At 38.9% G+C, this 16,782-nt stretch overlaps 1 protein-coding gene across 4 annotated transcripts; it reads right to left on the bottom strand.

Moving 5' to 3' along the window:
- Window positions 1-369: 369 nt before the first annotated feature.
- Window positions 370-14,577, bottom strand: LOC138753458 (protein LBH). 4 transcript variants are annotated; one of them, XM_069916471.1, is made up of 4 exons: window positions 14,359-14,577; window positions 12,976-13,063; window positions 5,808-6,015; window positions 370-4,092 (listed from the first exon to the last, which is right to left on the bottom strand). In XM_069916471.1, exons 1-4 carry the CDS (start codon window positions 14,379-14,381, stop codon window positions 4,004-4,006), a joined length of 408 nt encoding a protein of 135 aa, XP_069772572.1. In that variant the 5' UTR covers window positions 14,382-14,577; the 3' UTR covers window positions 370-4,003. The 4 variants fall into 4 exon arrangements, with proteins under 4 accessions (XP_069772572.1, XP_069772573.1, XP_069772575.1 ...); XM_069916472.1 differs by lacking the exon at window positions 14,359-14,577 and adding an exon at window positions 13,978-14,323; XM_069916474.1 differs by lacking the exon at window positions 14,359-14,577 and adding an exon at window positions 13,720-13,953.
- Window positions 14,578-16,782: the final 2,205 nt, after the last annotated feature.

Raw genomic sequence — 16,782 nt, 5'->3', positions numbered from 1 at the left:
AGGCATATACTTAAAGTAAATGGTAACAGGATGTTTTGAGAAATGTTTGGCAAAAAGGCCATCAGAAACAGAAAAACATGAAAAAGATCACAACCAAAGTGTAGAATTAGAGCAGAAAACAGTCACAGGAAGAAAATTATTATTTTTGTACTTGAGTGACTTCATGAGAGAACAGCTAATATTCTACAATGTAATATACTTTAAACTGCACAACAGTCATTTGGAGACTTACAGCACAGTTCCTCAAAACTTTTCAACCATTTTATTTTACAAGTGAAAGAAATTATCAAATGCTAAATGGCATTTTTCTTTATCCTAGAGTTTTCACTTTTATGCCAGTTTAAACTGTAAATAAACAATATTTAAGACTTGTTTTCCAATTAATTTTATTTTGAAACCAGATACACAAACATTGTACTTTAATGACAGCTCAGCAGAGGAGCATCAGAAATTTTGAACTGTAGAAACAAGAAAGTGGCACATGCACTTCTTGCCAAACAAACTACTAGAAACAGAGTCAGACCTGTCTTTTCCAGGTTACAGTATCACAAATGTGCAAGTCTTACGGAAAGGCTGGTACTAAATAGGAAATGGTCACTGAATTGAGAACTTATATGCTTCTGTTGCCATTTAAGAATCTATTGCTATATAGCACAAAAATGGTAAAAGTGTGAGCTCTTTGGAAACAGACAATGATTCAAACAGTGCCTTATTTTTCGACACTTACATCATTTCAGACATATGAAGACTATCCTATTACCTACAATGAATTTCATTGCTCTTCTCTGATCACTGCACAACACCAGTATTTCTATTTTCAGAATGCAAATAAATACAGCCATTGGGAAAAATAATGTATTTTGGTATGTCAGCAGAAACTTTTACAGATATTTAACCACCACAAATAAACGGCTTACATGTTCAATGCTTGCATCTTCCTTTTAATGGTGCATTTGTAAGCATGGTGGTAACTTTACCCCAACAGAGAGAGGATATCATGAACCTTGTGCAGTTGATCCTCAAGGATTCAAATTGTGAGGAGTATTCTTTCATCTCTTTGCCTATAATGTTTACCATGAGAGAAAGTTACCAGTCTTTGGTGACTGCTGGCATCTTGCAGAAGGGGAAAAACTATAACTGTGACATTATCTTCTCAAGAGTATCATTCTAAAACAGAATTGTGTGACTGTGTTTTGTTATAACCTGTAATAAGTTCAAATTCCCATAAATTGAAAGGATTGAAAGCAACAGTGGGCCAATATAAATTATGTTTAAGAATATGCTGAATTATATTTGAACAAAGTAATTACCATGATGTGAAAATGGAATCAGAAAGGTAAATTAAATGTAGTCATTGTATAAATTGTAGAAGTTGTTGTGAAAAGAGGATCAGGGTTCAGCCCATCTTCTGGTCAGAAGACAACCCCTATCAGAGTTATGGAGTCAGACAGTTACATATATTGGACAGACACCTTCACCATTTTGGCACACTGGAGTACTCAACTCAATGGGGAGTGGGCAAGAATTTCACATTGGCACCTATAAAGCCAAATAAATGACAAACAAATTAGGATTTCAAAGTGATTTACCAGACCTTTGTTGTTTGGAAAATGAGAAGGACAAAAATTTAATCCTCTATTTTTCTAATAGGTTAGGCTCTGGCAAACCTGATGTGGGGATGGAGGTTGGGATCAGAGGTGCCTCAGTTAAATCTACAGGAGCAAGGAACAAAGACCAAAATGAGCAAGCTTCTGCTGCAAGCTTGTACTGGCATCACTCTTAGTGGCTTTCATGTTCAATATGCACAAGGTATTTGGAATGAAATACTTCAAGGAATCTTTGATTCCAAATTTGAATAGCAGTGGACTTCATTTTGTTCATCTCTTCCAAAATATGTAGAATGGGATGAATTTATGAGAGCATTAAAGACATGTAAGTTGACCAGAATTATATTATTCCTCCTCTAATACACTGAACCATTGTCAATTGTTATTGACTAGTCAAGATTATACTTCATCTTCTAAATTTAATTCTTAATAAATAATGCACATAAAAGCTCAATTAATAAATGTTAATAATAAATATATTGACCAAAACATAAAGTGTTGTAGATTTGACTAACAGTAACACCAATTACTTTTTTGCTGTTACTGCATTATGCATCAATGGAGTTAGTTATATCAATCTTGGTTCTGTTTTGCTAGGCCATCAAATTAGGGTACAGTGCTGAAGGAATAGTAACATCTGGTAAAATTATTTACATGGTCTTTTTTTTTTCTTTTTTTTAATCAAGAAGCCAAATATTCATTCAAAAGATCTGCAAAAGAGCATGGCTGAGGAGGGTGAATCAGATGTCTGGAGGTCAGGATGCCTGGATGCTGGAATGGACGGGAGAGCTGCAGCGGAATCCCTGGACACTCAATATCTCTGAAAGGATCTTCTTTTGCTTGTCCTTCTTTTCTTGATAGGGGCACTGGATTAGTGACTCTTCTATGCGCGTCTTTACAGGGCAAACAAAGGAAAACTAATTTTTGTGTACTTGACAATAAAAGATTCTTGATCCCTGAACCTTGAAAGTAATTTTGGAAGCCTAATTTGTTTGTTGTTAAGATGAAAATATGGCATGGATAGGCAATGCTGGCTTTCTGAATGTAAGAAAAAGAACTACAAGTAAAAATAATATGTCACAGAATTAAACAAGTAAAAGATCAAGGGGAGTAACTGCTTCACTGACAGTAATTTGAACATTTAAACTGAAATGATGAGTTTTGAGCTATTGAACACAGCCGTGTCCCCTCAGTGTAACACTGTTATTGTCACCAGTCTGAGTCTCTATTGTGTATCTGTCCCCCCTATATGCCATAATGACATTTACAATTTCCATTAATTCTTCCCTAGTATATTTGCTTTGACTTTTCATAATATATACACTTCTCTATCTGTTATGACCTTGTACATATTGTATATCTTTCCGATCACATCTGTTGTCCACCCTGCTAATTCTTCTAGGTGATTATAGTGAAGAATAAGAATGAAAATGTCCATTTTTCATCTAGGTTCTGCAAATATACTGATGTTTAAACATGTTTTTAATAGTGGCAGTAGAAAACAAATTGAAGGTTTTTGACGTCAAAATGATCCCTCATATAAACATAAAAGACACTTCCCATATAAAACTTTGCAAATGATATGTGAAGGTTTCGGCATAGTTTGGCCTTGTATTACTTTCCTCTGCTGTCTCTATTGATCTCCGTCCTATTCATTTCTTATGTTGCCTGGGAACAGACTTCGTGCTATGCCATTTCACCAATGGAAAAAGATTTAAAATAACAAATCCTCAAACATGTTTTTTTTCTAAAATAACATTGATTTCTGTCCAAGCTATCCCAGGTTCATAAATCACAGTGCTAAACAGTTGTAACTTTTCAGAAACAAATATTCTGACCTGAAGATAGCCTCTGGAATTCCAAAGCCCCACAACTCCTCCAAGTTGCTTGCACCAGTGAGCAACACTGCTAAGTGTTCTTCCAGCAGAATTCGTTTAGATTGCATTTTTTAAAATTCTTAATTGACATTTACATGAACGTGTGTGGAATACTTATGAATGCTTCATTATAATGACTTTTTTACTCCAATTTAAGTAATATTTAGATCAGGTGTGGTGATTGACATGGAAGAAGAGTAAAAGCAGCTACTACCTCTGTAGCTATGTAGACAACTAAATACATTGCTGATCGAATATGGACATTAAACTTAAATCTATACTTCATCCTTGAAGTTTAAGACACAGACAATATAGAAACAATAAATACTACCTCTACATAACATCAACCACCACATATATAAATAATTGTCAGAAATTCAAGTAACTGCAAAACATTCAGATGAAGCCTTTAGACAAACAAGTCTAAACAAGACTCAGAATCCCTTTTGAGGTGCTCTACCAGATTCCAGTCTGTGACCAAACATTCACAGTGGGGTTCCAGTCAGGTCATGTCAGCTTTTAGCTGCTGTCATTTGAGCTTTCTGATGTTCTTTGACCAGAATAGTCTATTTCGATTTCTGGTATCTGACTGGGTTGTGATGATATATCTAGAATGAGAAGAAATAACATTATTGAATTTATAGGAAGGCAAGCGATCACTTATTATAATCATACAGGCATTTATTGAATATATGGTGCAGCTTTTCTCGTGAGTGAAATGAAAGGCAGCCAAAGTGTTTTGCTGTGTTTCCCTCAATGCACATTACAGCACGGTTCTTATATACTAAAAATCCCAAATTATTTAAATGAAAATTTTGACAAAATAGTGACCAGCATGGGGTTTATAGAACAGCTATCTTCTGCCAATCACTCTGGCTGATTCAGCTGATTTGATTCAGCTGTTACTTCCCTTCTTCACTACTCCATTTGTTTCCCTCCTGGAGCTTAATGCTATAATCAGGATTCAAACGACAAAACATAAATATTAAAAGAGCAGACATAAACACATGTTTATCCCATCAACTCCTTATTCTAGTGAAGATACCCAAATACTTCCTACCTCAATTGTGGTAAGTTATGTTTGTTCTGGTTTATTATATTCTCAGGTTAAATTCATACAAAAACAATTTGTTTATAGAATACTGCAAAGTTTCATTCAGGCCAGTTAATGAGATGAGAATTAAATGGGGAAATGTCCACTTGAAAAATCAGACTATTAGTTTCATTAGAACAGAACCTTACGGCTTACTCCTCGATTGAAATGCATTGAACAGCATGCATTTGTAGTAAATACAATCTAAACAGTTTTCCATGTCACTCTTTATGAACCAGATGCCTGGTTTCACTTCAGAGAGGTTTTCAACTCACATCTTCTGCAGAAATCGAAAGCCTAAACATGCTTGGACAAGACTAACTAACACGAGATATTCTACAATAATTCCTGCCGTGTGTCATGACTCATTATGCATTAATAACCATAACAGAGCCCAGTTTATATTTCATGAAGACTCCACCTCAAAATAGAAATGTGCTGTAACACATTTTTGAAATTATTTCAAATTACAACAATGGCATTTTGATTTTCTAGGAACTCAAAAATAGTCAAGTAAGACCTGCTAATTCTTATTTACTATTGGGACTTTTTCAGGAAAATATATGGGTGTCAAGAGAGAACAAATTGAGTCCATCCATTGGGCCACATCTATAGAATGACCACTTGAGTTGCAGTCCCTTACAGAAATGTTCTGCAGAATGTGCAAGAGAATGTGGCAAGGAAAGGGGAAACTCAAAGGAGAAAAATCAGATCAGTGTATTAAAATTCCTTCATAGTCAATCTCCATAGTTCTCTCGGCTACCCTAAAAAGTTAGTTATAAATATAATTATAAACTGTAAAGTGAGCTGAGCTGATATGAGAAAATAAATGAGAATTTGAACATTTCATGTTTCATTCATTCTCATTACACAGTTTTGAAGCGCAACTTTTAATTTTCCAAATGTATCCAGCTATTCCATTCACTCAGAGAGCAACACATTTCATTCTTGAAATCAAGGAATCTAAATATTTCTCATTGAATCGTAGTTGAATCTTTCAACAAATGTTATTATTTTTGAACAAGTTTAAAATTTCTGAACCAACAAATATTTTATAATAAAGCAAAACTAAAATCAACAGTTATACAGAAGAACAAATAATATCCTGGTGACAACGTGTTAACTTCATTCTAGAGGGTATATATCTATATATATATATATATTTTAAAAAAACTCAGCAGTCAACTAAAAAAACTTTTTGAAGTCCAGCAAAAGAAACGCATGTTTTACCTTCCTCTTCATCTTCTGGTATTTTTGGTTTGGTTGTTGATTCACTTTGGTGATGCTCTTCATCCTCCAACGGATTCAATTCATCAGGTGGCCATCGTAGCTCCCCACTCTCAACCTCACCACACTCCGTTGGCTCAACGACAATTGATGGCAGCCTTTTTGTCATCTTGGGAAACCTTTCTGATTTTTCAAGTGGATCAGGAAATATCTATTCAAAAATAAATGATTTCCAATTGCTAACCTTGAATTTTTACAACAGGTACACACAACCCCAACCAACCAATTTTCCCCTGCAACCGCTGCAACCGTGTCTGCCTGTCCCGCATCGGACTTGTCAGCCACAAACGAGCCTGCAGCTGACATGGACATTTACCCCCTCCATAAATCTTCGTCCGCGAAGCCAAGCCAAAGAAAGAAAAGGATCTATCTAATGCATTGAATCATATTTAACAAAATAGTGAAAAAAAATTGACTACATCAAAGAGTTGCTTTCTGAGGAGATTTCTGGTGATGTTCATAATTAGTAGAAGAAATTTCATTTGAAATCACTTGAATTAGGGAAGAAAGTCTTCCAAATCAGAGAACTGTCATAATTTGTTAAATTCCTTTTGGTTAGGTAATAGTACAGAGAATGAACGAAAAACATGAAGGTAAAGAATACCAAAACATATGATACTGTACAGTTAAGGTGTGTTTGGTTTACATTGATGCTTGATCGCAATCTATTTTGCCACTCTTTAATGTTTGTTGTATCTGTTAAATAAATTAAACTTTCATTTTGATTTATGGTAAATCAGTTCTGATATATTTGAAGGGAAAACCAAATAACCAAGTGCTATAGGTTGATAATATTTGCAAGTTATTTGTTGATAGAAATCTGGAGTTTTGGCTGATGATCGTGGATTTAACATCAATAGAAATTATTAAATTCCAAAAAGATGTTATAACATGTTGGAAAACATAAATCTCAATGGTTTGACTGCCAGTATTCATAGATTAACTGTGGTTTGTTAAAACAAATGGGCTTGTTTGTACCAATGTTTATTCAAAGAATGTTAAGCAGAATAGATTGTGAGCACTGGGGGCACGGCAGAAAACTTTGGTGGGTTCAAGGAAAACGCTTGTATATAAATTGAATTCACATTACATGGTGCACCAAATGAATATTGTTTATCAGTAGATTTGACTGACTGGTAGTTTTCTCCTGAACAGTGAAATCTATCATATTTTATCATGATCCATTTTTTTTGGAGGTTCACTCTACCAACTGTTCAGCTGAAATTATCTAAGTTGACACTTATTGGTCATTGTATATAGCTTTCTTCGACTTTAATAAGTTATTTACTTGCAAACTTGGAAAAGCTTCTCCTTTCCTTCTAACTATAGGAACTGAAAAGAATGGAGAAATGTCTCATGGCTGTATATTGCAGAATTCTCCCATATTAATTGATTACTACAGTATATCTACCAAACATAATTTCTGTTTAAAATCTTTATTAAATAGAGATCCATTTTACATTGAATGGTAGATGAGCTTGATATATTATTGTGAATAAAAACCTAAACACTGACTATAGCCGAACAATAAAGGAAAAGTAAACTGTTAGAAGATGTGCGACTTGCCTTAAAAACTAATTGTGGACCAGACAAGTCAATCTATATTTGGAGTTTTCACTATAATTTACAATCAATTTAGTTTAATTTGTCATGTTTGACAAATGTGCTGGAGTCCTTTGCATACATAATAAGCAGAACCAATCTACATGTACCCTTTTATTTTGAGAAGGCATTCAATAACATGCCACATAGAAGGCTAAGTGCACAAAGTAAGGGCTCATGAAATGGGGGGATATGTGTTAATATTGTCTGAAGACTGATTATCAAAAGGACAACAGAATGTGTGTTGCTTTTAACAGGAAAGGCATAACCTACTGGAGTTCCCAATAACTAATCCTTGGCCCACAATTATTTACTATCTACATTAATGATTTGGAGGAGGGGACAGAATGTAAAGTATTTAAATTTGCAGATGACTCAAATATAGGTGGGAGGATGTATTGCAATGAGCATACTTGGACTTTGCAACAGGATATAGATAGGATGAGTAAATGGACAAATACTTGGCAAATAGGGTTTAATGTTGAAGCATATGAAATCTAACATATCAGTAAGAGGAAACAGAAGACAGACTATTAAATGGAGAGAGACTGCAAATGACTGTTATACCAAAGGATCTAGGAGGTGTTCTTGTGCATCTCAGTTTTTGGAATTTAAAAATAGTGAGGTACCATGGCAATTGAATAAGATGTTAGTGAGCTGCACCGGTTTGGGTCCCCTTATTTAAGAGAAAATATAGTGATAGATACATGGATGGGAGAGGTCTGGAGGTTTATGGAATGGGTGCAGATCAATGGGACTAGCAGAATGATGTTTTGGCACTACCAGAAGGGCTGAATGTTTTTTTGTGCTGTAGTGTTCTATAGTTCCATGGTTCTATTGGAGATGGTTCAAAAGAGATTCATTGGGATAATTCCTATACTGAGAGGGTTGGCCTGTTACAAACAGTAAAAAAAAAAGTTAAAACTGAATGCTATGGAGGTTAGAAGGTTCTCAGAAAAATCTTATGACCCTAGAAACAGAAATAGGCTATTCAGCCCATCGAATCTGCCTTGCCATTCAATCATGACCTGATCCATTTTCCCATTTAGCCCCACTGCCCGGCCTTCTTCCCAGAACCTTTGATGCTAATCAAGAACCCATCAATCTCTGTCTTAAATACACTCAATGACCTGGCCTCCACAACTACCTGTGGTAACAAATTCCACAGATTTACCACCCTCTGGCTGAAGAGGTTCCTACTCATTTCTGTTTTAAGTGGATGCCCCTCAATCCTGATGTTGTGCCCTCTTGTTTAAGACTCTCCCACCATTGGAAACAACCTTTCTAATGTACTCTGTCCATGCCTTTCAATATTCGAGATGTTTCAACAAGATCCCTGTTTATTCCCCTAAATTCCAATGAATACAGATCAAGACCTGTCAAACATTCCTCGTATAATAATCCTTTCATTCCTGGAATCGTCCTAGTGAACCTCCTTTGAGGCGTCTCAAACATCAGCACCTCTTTTCATAAATGAGGAGCCAAAAACTGTCATAATTGTTCCAAGTGAGGTCTCACCAGTGCCTCATAAAGCCTCAGCATTACATCCTTGATCTTATATTCTATCCCTCTTGAAATGAATGCCAGCATTGCATTTGCCTTCTTCAATTCTATCCCAACATGAAAGTTTCCCTTCAACCTGTCCTGCACGAGGACTCCCAAGTCCCTTTGCATCTGGGTATTTTCAATTTTCTCCCCATTTAAAAAAAATAGTCTGCCCATTTATTTTTTCTACCAAAGTGCATCACCATACATTTTCTATTTTTATATTTCATTTTCCACTTCTCTACTCATTTGTTCAAGTCCTTCTGCAGCCTCCTTGTTTCCTCTACACTACTGCTCCTCCACTCAACTTCATGTCATCTGCAAACTTGGCTACAAACCCATTCATTTCATAATCCAAATCATCAATATACAACATAAAATGAAATGGCCCCAACACTGACCCCTGTGGAACACGACTAGCATCTGGCAGCTAATCAGAATCAGAATATGATTCCTGTTCCAACTCTCTGCTTCCTGCAATTCTACTTCCAGTTTTACCATGGGCTCTTAACTTGTTAAGTAGCTTTATGCACCTTGTCAAATGTCTTCTGAAAAATCCAAAGACACAACATCCATTGAATCTCCCTTATCCAGTTTACTTGTCACTTCCTCAAAGAATTCCAATAGGTTTGTCAAGCAAGATTTTTTCTCAAGGAAACCATGTTGGCTTTGGCCTATCCTGTCACATGCCTCCAAGTACTCCATAACCTCATCCTTTACAATCGACTCTAACATCTTCCCATCCACTGACATCAGACTAATCAGTCTATAATTTCCTTTATGCTGCCTCATTCCCTCTTGAATAGTGGGTTGACATTTGTGATTTTCCAGTCCTCTGGGACCAGGGCGGAATCTGTTGATTCCTGAATGATCGTTGCCAATACCTCCACAATCTCTACCATTACCCCCTTCACGACCTGAGGATGCAATCCATCTGGTCCAAGAGACTTATCCAGACTTAGACCATTCAGCTTTCTGTGCACCTTCTCCCCTTGCAATAGTAACTGCACTCACTTCCCTTCCCTGATACCCTTCGAGATCTGGCACATTTTTTGAAACATATGTAATTTTAAGGAGGCCTATCTAATTTTTGTATTTATTGTCTCTTTTTAATTCAATTAAGTACATTATTGCAGTTGTTTTTTAATTGTTTTGTAGATTTTTTTTACAAATTACCCGTTCAGCTTCAGCAAGTAATGTCAGTGCATACAGTATGTACATTATAGAATATATATGACAATGAATTCATTATCATTACCATACTGGTTGGAGAGTGTCAAACAATTTAATATACTTTACAGGATAAAGGGTTGTCAACTAAAACAGATATGTTTAGGAATTTCTTCACACTGAGTATTGTATCTCTCTGGAATTCTGTACAATAGAGGGGTGAGAAGACTAGACCACAGGAGAATGGCTTAAAGATCAGGGAATTGAATGTAATGTGGGATTGGTATAGCAGTGAAAATGAAGCCTGAGATAGCTCACCCATGAACAAATGGAATGACATTGCAAGCATGAAGGGCCAGGTGGCCTACTCCTACTCCAATTTTCTTGTATATTCTTATGTGTTTCTGAGCTTGATTACCAGGCTTTGTCAAACTCCAGCAAGAATTGTGACTTCATACTTCTCCCTATGTGCATGATCTTGGAGGACCTTTTACCCCTAAACTAACTGATAGGTAGTAAACAAGTCACACAAGTCTGGAATCTGGATCAAAGGTGAGTTGGTGGAGGAACTCAGCAGGTCAGACTGCATCTGTGGAGGGAAAGTTTTGAGCTGAGACCCCTCGTCTAGCAGGTAGCTTGCCCTAACACTTCTATCACTCCCTCTGAACAAAATGGGAAAAGATATTTCTTTGGTGTACCACATTAATCTAGACTACTGTAAATTTTCAGCAATTAGATTATATTTACATTATTTATTTAGTCCATTTCTAGTTTATATTGAGTGTGAGATTATCTTATTTCATTGTCATGAATGGAAAAAATACAGAAACATGGGCTATACTTATACAACAGAGCAGCTGGCAACAGTATGACTTTCCTTAAAGAGTTCAATTGTCTAGTCTCGTGGAATGGTAAATCTCTCTTCTGTATTGAATGTATTTGGAACTCTCACTCTAAATTGTGTTTCCTCGCTTGACTTGCAGACTGTGCAATTTCATCAAATCAAAGTCCTCATCTCCTTCTAATCAGTTCAGACCCAATAACCCCATTGGCTTTTTTACCGATGCTACTCTCATTTGTCTGACATAAATGGAATGAAAGGACAGATATGCATTTCATATGTGAGTGCACATGATGTGGACTTCTCAGAAACTTTGTTTTGAATTTCTTTCTGAAATTTCCACACCTCTTTCTTCACCCTCTGTAGCCTCCTCATCCAAGCTAATTTCAATATCCTCGTCAGCTTCAGTTACTTCATTTCTCCAATATGAGTGCCTTCTTTCCCACTTTGAATCTGCAAGTAAACTTTCTACCCACATTGACACCATCCCGTTCGATTCCCTGCCTGGACTTAATCACAGTCAAGGCTTCCTTCTGGTTCTCTTTGCGAACCCTCCCCTTCAAAGCAGCTTCTTCTGCACTCATCACTGGACAAAATATTCTCATCTTTACCATCTATTTTACAAGCCAGATATAATATCTTTTACTTGTCTGTCTTCTACCTTTTAAATCCAAGTACCTTGAATTTAAACACAGCAGCTATGCACTAGCATAGCCTTTAAACGATTCTCTACATATTCATCTGAACTGGACTCTATCTTGAGGATCATCTTGATGAGGAAGCATTATATTCCTGTGCAACCAATTCCCTCTTTACATCTTCCCTTGAATTTTATCCCCTAGATCATTTTAGGAGTTATTTCAAATTTGTGATTTGTGAATCTTTTAGTCCCTTTCTCTAAGGGAAATATACTCCTTCTTATCCAGAGCCTGTTTGTCTGAACTCTACCCATTTAGATCCCGATAAATGTCTCCAATCAATCACAACGTAAAATTATGATTTTGTCTATTCCAACTCATATTAAACTCCTGGTTATCTAACTTTTCTTCCTGACCAGATTTTCATTGAAGCTGTGAATGGTTTTCCTCCTTGCTCTGTTGGACTTTAATACACAACTGTCATCATTCTCCGTAAAACACCGACGTCAGCCTTTCGCCCATTAGTAACTATCCCATCGTCTCTATTACTCTTCAATGACCTTGAAAGTGATGTGACCTTCAAGATGTCTGCCGTGTCATCGATAAGTCATGTGCCCATCTTGCCAATTGGTTTTCTATGCCTTTCCGCATGATCAAAATTGCCTCATTTTCTCCAAAGTCACAAATGACATCTATAACTGTAAACGAAGTGTGTAATCTATCCTTGGCCTGTGCAGATGGTTCAGCACAAGGTTTTCCTTCAACAGCTCATCTTTTGTTTCCTGGCTCTTTTGCTGACTGAGGTTATGTTCCAAAATGCACATCTGTGATCTAATCTGGGGAATTGGCCATCATTGTTAAATATCTGTCTGCATTCCCCTTGACTGATAGAATCACAGAAACAATCCAGGCAAATTGAAATATTCAAGATTGCCATTTCCTTGTTTCACATTGTTATCCTTGATTTGGTTTTAATGTTCAGATGATTGTACACTGCTCAATGATTCTTCACACCAAGTGACTGATTAAAGGGACAAAATTAAACAGAACCCTTAATACAAATGATAACTTCCATTAATGTTAGTGGTTAATTACTTGGGAGTACTTTGGGATAATCTGGAGTAGGGAACCGTGCTCTATAAATGTAAGGTTGTTCTATTTCCTTTGTGATGAGCTGTTCCTGCTGTGGCACTGCCAACTTAGAATATAATGGCAGGATCTATGAAGTAATACTGAGCTCAGTGTCTTTACTCTTCCCCGGGTTGTCTTGGTCTGCCCACACTCCACAACACACACACACACACACACACACTACCTGAAAAGGCAGCCTCCCTTCCTCCGAAGTCGGGTTTAAAGTAAAATCCTCCATTACAGGCTCACAGCTACTCATCACTTCCGTCATTCTGAAACACAAAGTACTGAACGAGTTTGGCAAATCCTGCAGGAAAATATGCCATTTTACTGACATTTTTTTGGTTAGCCCGTCACGAAATGTAATACTATGGGGAGTGCAAAACAAAAGAACAAAGACAGTCCCGAAAAGGCATCGGTCAAACAAGCCCCCTGGATCTGCTGGCCGGGAACACTGATGGGGGGCCCATCCCAACAAGGGCAGTCAGCCGGGTTCATCCCAGCAGCTGGACAATGAGAACGTAGGGCAAGATCATCTATGAGCGACCCCAACCTCGTACTCCAACCGCCCCAATCCTATAGGCTCCAAAACGAAATGTTGACTGTGAAGGAATTTGTCGGCAATCAAATGACATTCCAAAACTTCATGCTCCCTCGTTGTTTTCTGAATTATATATATATATATATATATATATATATATATAAAGGCAAGTCTCAGTCATTCTGATCACAAGAACGCTGATGTTCGTTCCATCAAACGATGGGGTTATTTAACCCGGGAGTTGAGAGGGATGTCTACCTCTTTATTGGGCTCTCCGCCAGCGGATTGCTGCTCTACACCCTTTTGTTGCTCTTGCCATGGCAAAGCAGTGGGGAGTGAGCAGTGCAAAACCCAGCCATCATTCCTACCTTCAGAGAAGGAATTCACCTGGATGCCGCCCGCGATCGGAGCCCGTCCGCTGTCTGGGATGCGGGGAGCTGTTGGCAGGGTAATTTGTGCCGATTCGTCTCTGGTTGCCGCTTTTGAAGGGTGACAGGTCTGTGTTAAGGTGACGATCGACCTCAGCTCACAGGACGTGGTGAGTGTGAGCCGCCCCAGAGAGTGGGGGGGGGGGGGGGGGCGAAGCACGGCGATTGTCCACACAGCCAGAGAGAGAGAGGGAGAGAGAGAGAGAGGCTTTCTCACCGTATCCACCTCATCAGTCAGCAGGCATTCTGAGGGAGAGGAGCTGAGCTCCAGTCACTGTACAAGCCACTGTCGGCCACTTATGACAGGAGGGGGTGGAGGTCTCACTCAGCCCGTCGGCGCTATGATCTTTGAAGGATGAAGGTGGCGAGGGAGAAGAGGGAGACCGTTTAGATCAAAAGAATCCTGACTAAAATATATTATTAGATGGGGAAATCAAATGTATGCACACAAATTATGGTGATACTCATCGGCTCCGAAATGATTTTGGATTTTTTTTTTAAAAAGCGGTTCATTTACATGCCTTTTCGCAAAGAATCGACCCCAAATTTGATCAGCCGCCTGTTTATCGGGGAGCGCGGTAAGTTTGCGATCGCCTACCTCCCAACAAACAGCCCTGACATTTAACCACACTTCAGCGACCTGGTGGCAATGACGCTCTCGCAACTTGCGGTGTCCATGCAGTCAGAGAGGCTTCCAGATGATCGACCAGTCCAACAAAACAATCCCGTCCCTCCGAAACGACAAGAGTCGCTCTCGTTCTCCGAAGAGGTTAAATTGAGAGTGGTGGCTGTGACGTCTTCTTGCATCTCTCCCTCTCTCCCCCTCCCCCCTCCCTCTCTCACTCTCACCCCCTCTCTCTCTCTCCCCCCCCTCTCTCTCTCTCTCTCTCCCTCTCTCACTCTCTCTCTCCCTCTCCCCCTCTCCCTTTCACCCCCCTCTCTCTCTCCCCCCCCCCTCTCTCTCTCTCTCTCTCCCTCTCTCCAGATTTGCCCTTTTTAAAGTTTAAAATATTCACCAATGTAAAAATCAGAGCGATGCAGCGAAGAAATCTGTATGGGGAGAGCATTCAACCGGCAAGGTTCGAGCACGAATTCTGATACAAAGGCGAAACGATACAAGGTTCAAACAAATCAACCACTCTGCTGGTTTTAAATATATGTTCATTTACCAGCCGATCGATGCAGGGAGTTGATAGGTGACATAAAGACGAAACGTTTCATGATTGTGGAGTGTGTTTATTACCAGGCTGAAAGTGTCGTTTCTCAATGGTAAACACAGCTGAGCAGTTTCGGTTTTCCGAGTCGTCCGCACTTCTTGCTGTCACTGGATGTCAGTGGTGATTTAGCCCTTCCAACAGGCCTACTCAAACCTTCCTTCGGTTCAAGGAAGAAAGAGAACCCCGAAGAATGGAGTGTATTATTGGGGAAATGATGGAGAGACTGTTTCCAACGGTTAAAAGATGAGTTTGGGAATTGGTGGTTGCGAGGGACCGACAGCTGTATTTTCCACTGGGAATATTGCCAGCATAGGTTGATGTTCTTGTTAATGCCAGAAATAAGGCCAATCCGGAGAAAGCAGTGAAAATATCCGCTCCACACTGAGTAGTCACAACACTAGATGGATGGAGGAGGGAATCTGAGGGCAAAATGTCCTGGGCAGTCGTTGAGTCTGCAAACCAGCACAGTGTGGTCCTCAGACGGACGGCAAACATAAAGGAGTCGATCATTAGAGACTGGGCTCTCTGGGCAATCCACATTAGGCGTGACTGCAGAGCTGTCCATTCAAGCCATGGCAAAGGTGGCCCGGCCTAAATAGAATCGAAAGAGCACCACATGGAATTAGCACTGCAGCTCACTCGACCTCCTCTCAAATAGCATGTCACAATGGATAGGTGAACATTTTGTCAGCTGTCATCAGGAGGGCAGTTAAATGACTTCTTGCAGCTGGTCGGTGAGGCTTGCATGCTGAGAGGGAGGATCTGGCTAACAGGGAAAATCAAGAAAAATATACCAACCAGGTCCGCCATATGAAGGGCCTGGTGGGAGAGAGCTACTGTCATCTTCACCAGGTGTGAGAATTCCTACACAATGCAGCAATAGAAACCATACAGCACAGAAACAGGCCTCTTTGGCCTTTTTAGTCTGTGCTGAACCATTTATTTTGCCTAGTCTCACTGACCTGGACCCAGTCCAGAGCTCTCTATACCTCTCCCATCCATGTACCTGTCCAAATTCCTCTTAAATGTTAAAATTGAGCCCGCATTCATCACTTCAGCTGGCAGCTCGTTCCACACTCCCACCACTCTCTGTGTGAAGAAGTTCTCTCTCATGCTCCCCCAAAACTTTTCCCCTTTTGCTCTTAACACATGTCCTCTGGTTTGTATCTCACCTACCCTCAGTGGAAAAAGCCTAGCTACATTTACTCTGTCTATCCCCCTCAATGATTTTAAATACCTCTATCAAATCTAGCAAACCAAATGTCTTGACCTCATATCACAAGGTGATCTGCTCTTCACTGTTCACACAGCAGAATGGAAAAGTCAAGCTAAAGTGCTTTGAGTGAGATTCAATTCATTGGGAAAAATGGAGATGCATTAGCAAGTAATTAAATGGGAGCAGGGATTCATTCTTTTATATGTCACATATAGTGCAGATGGACCCATACAGCAGGTGTGAAGAATGCTATGCATCATTTGGCCAATTTCAGCTGATTATACTTATCTTAAGGTTTGTAGTATGGAGACATTTGTATTGGAGAACTTTATGAAAAAATGCTTCTCTACCAGGGTGTCCTTGTTTTCTATGTAGTGAATGTCCATCTTCTCCACTCAGCTGGGGAGGAGACTGCTTGTACTGAGCTGAGACAATTTTCCAGTAGTTACCTTTTTCTTCCTGCTCCTGCTTCACCTTTAACTCATCACATTTCAGGACTCCTTCTGGCATGGGCTGCTGGATATGTAAGATTATGCAGCATGCAAGCCACAAAGATGAAGATTTACTTGGTGTAAACTGTGGGGCATCC

This window comes from Narcine bancroftii, chromosome 2, assembly GCF_036971445.1.
Source record: "Narcine bancroftii isolate sNarBan1 chromosome 2, sNarBan1.hap1, whole genome shotgun sequence".
NCBI lineage: Eukaryota > Metazoa > Chordata > Chondrichthyes > Torpediniformes > Narcinidae > Narcine > Narcine bancroftii.
Note: the sequence above shows the minus strand (reverse complement) of the source record. Positions and strands in the feature narration are given on the sequence as shown.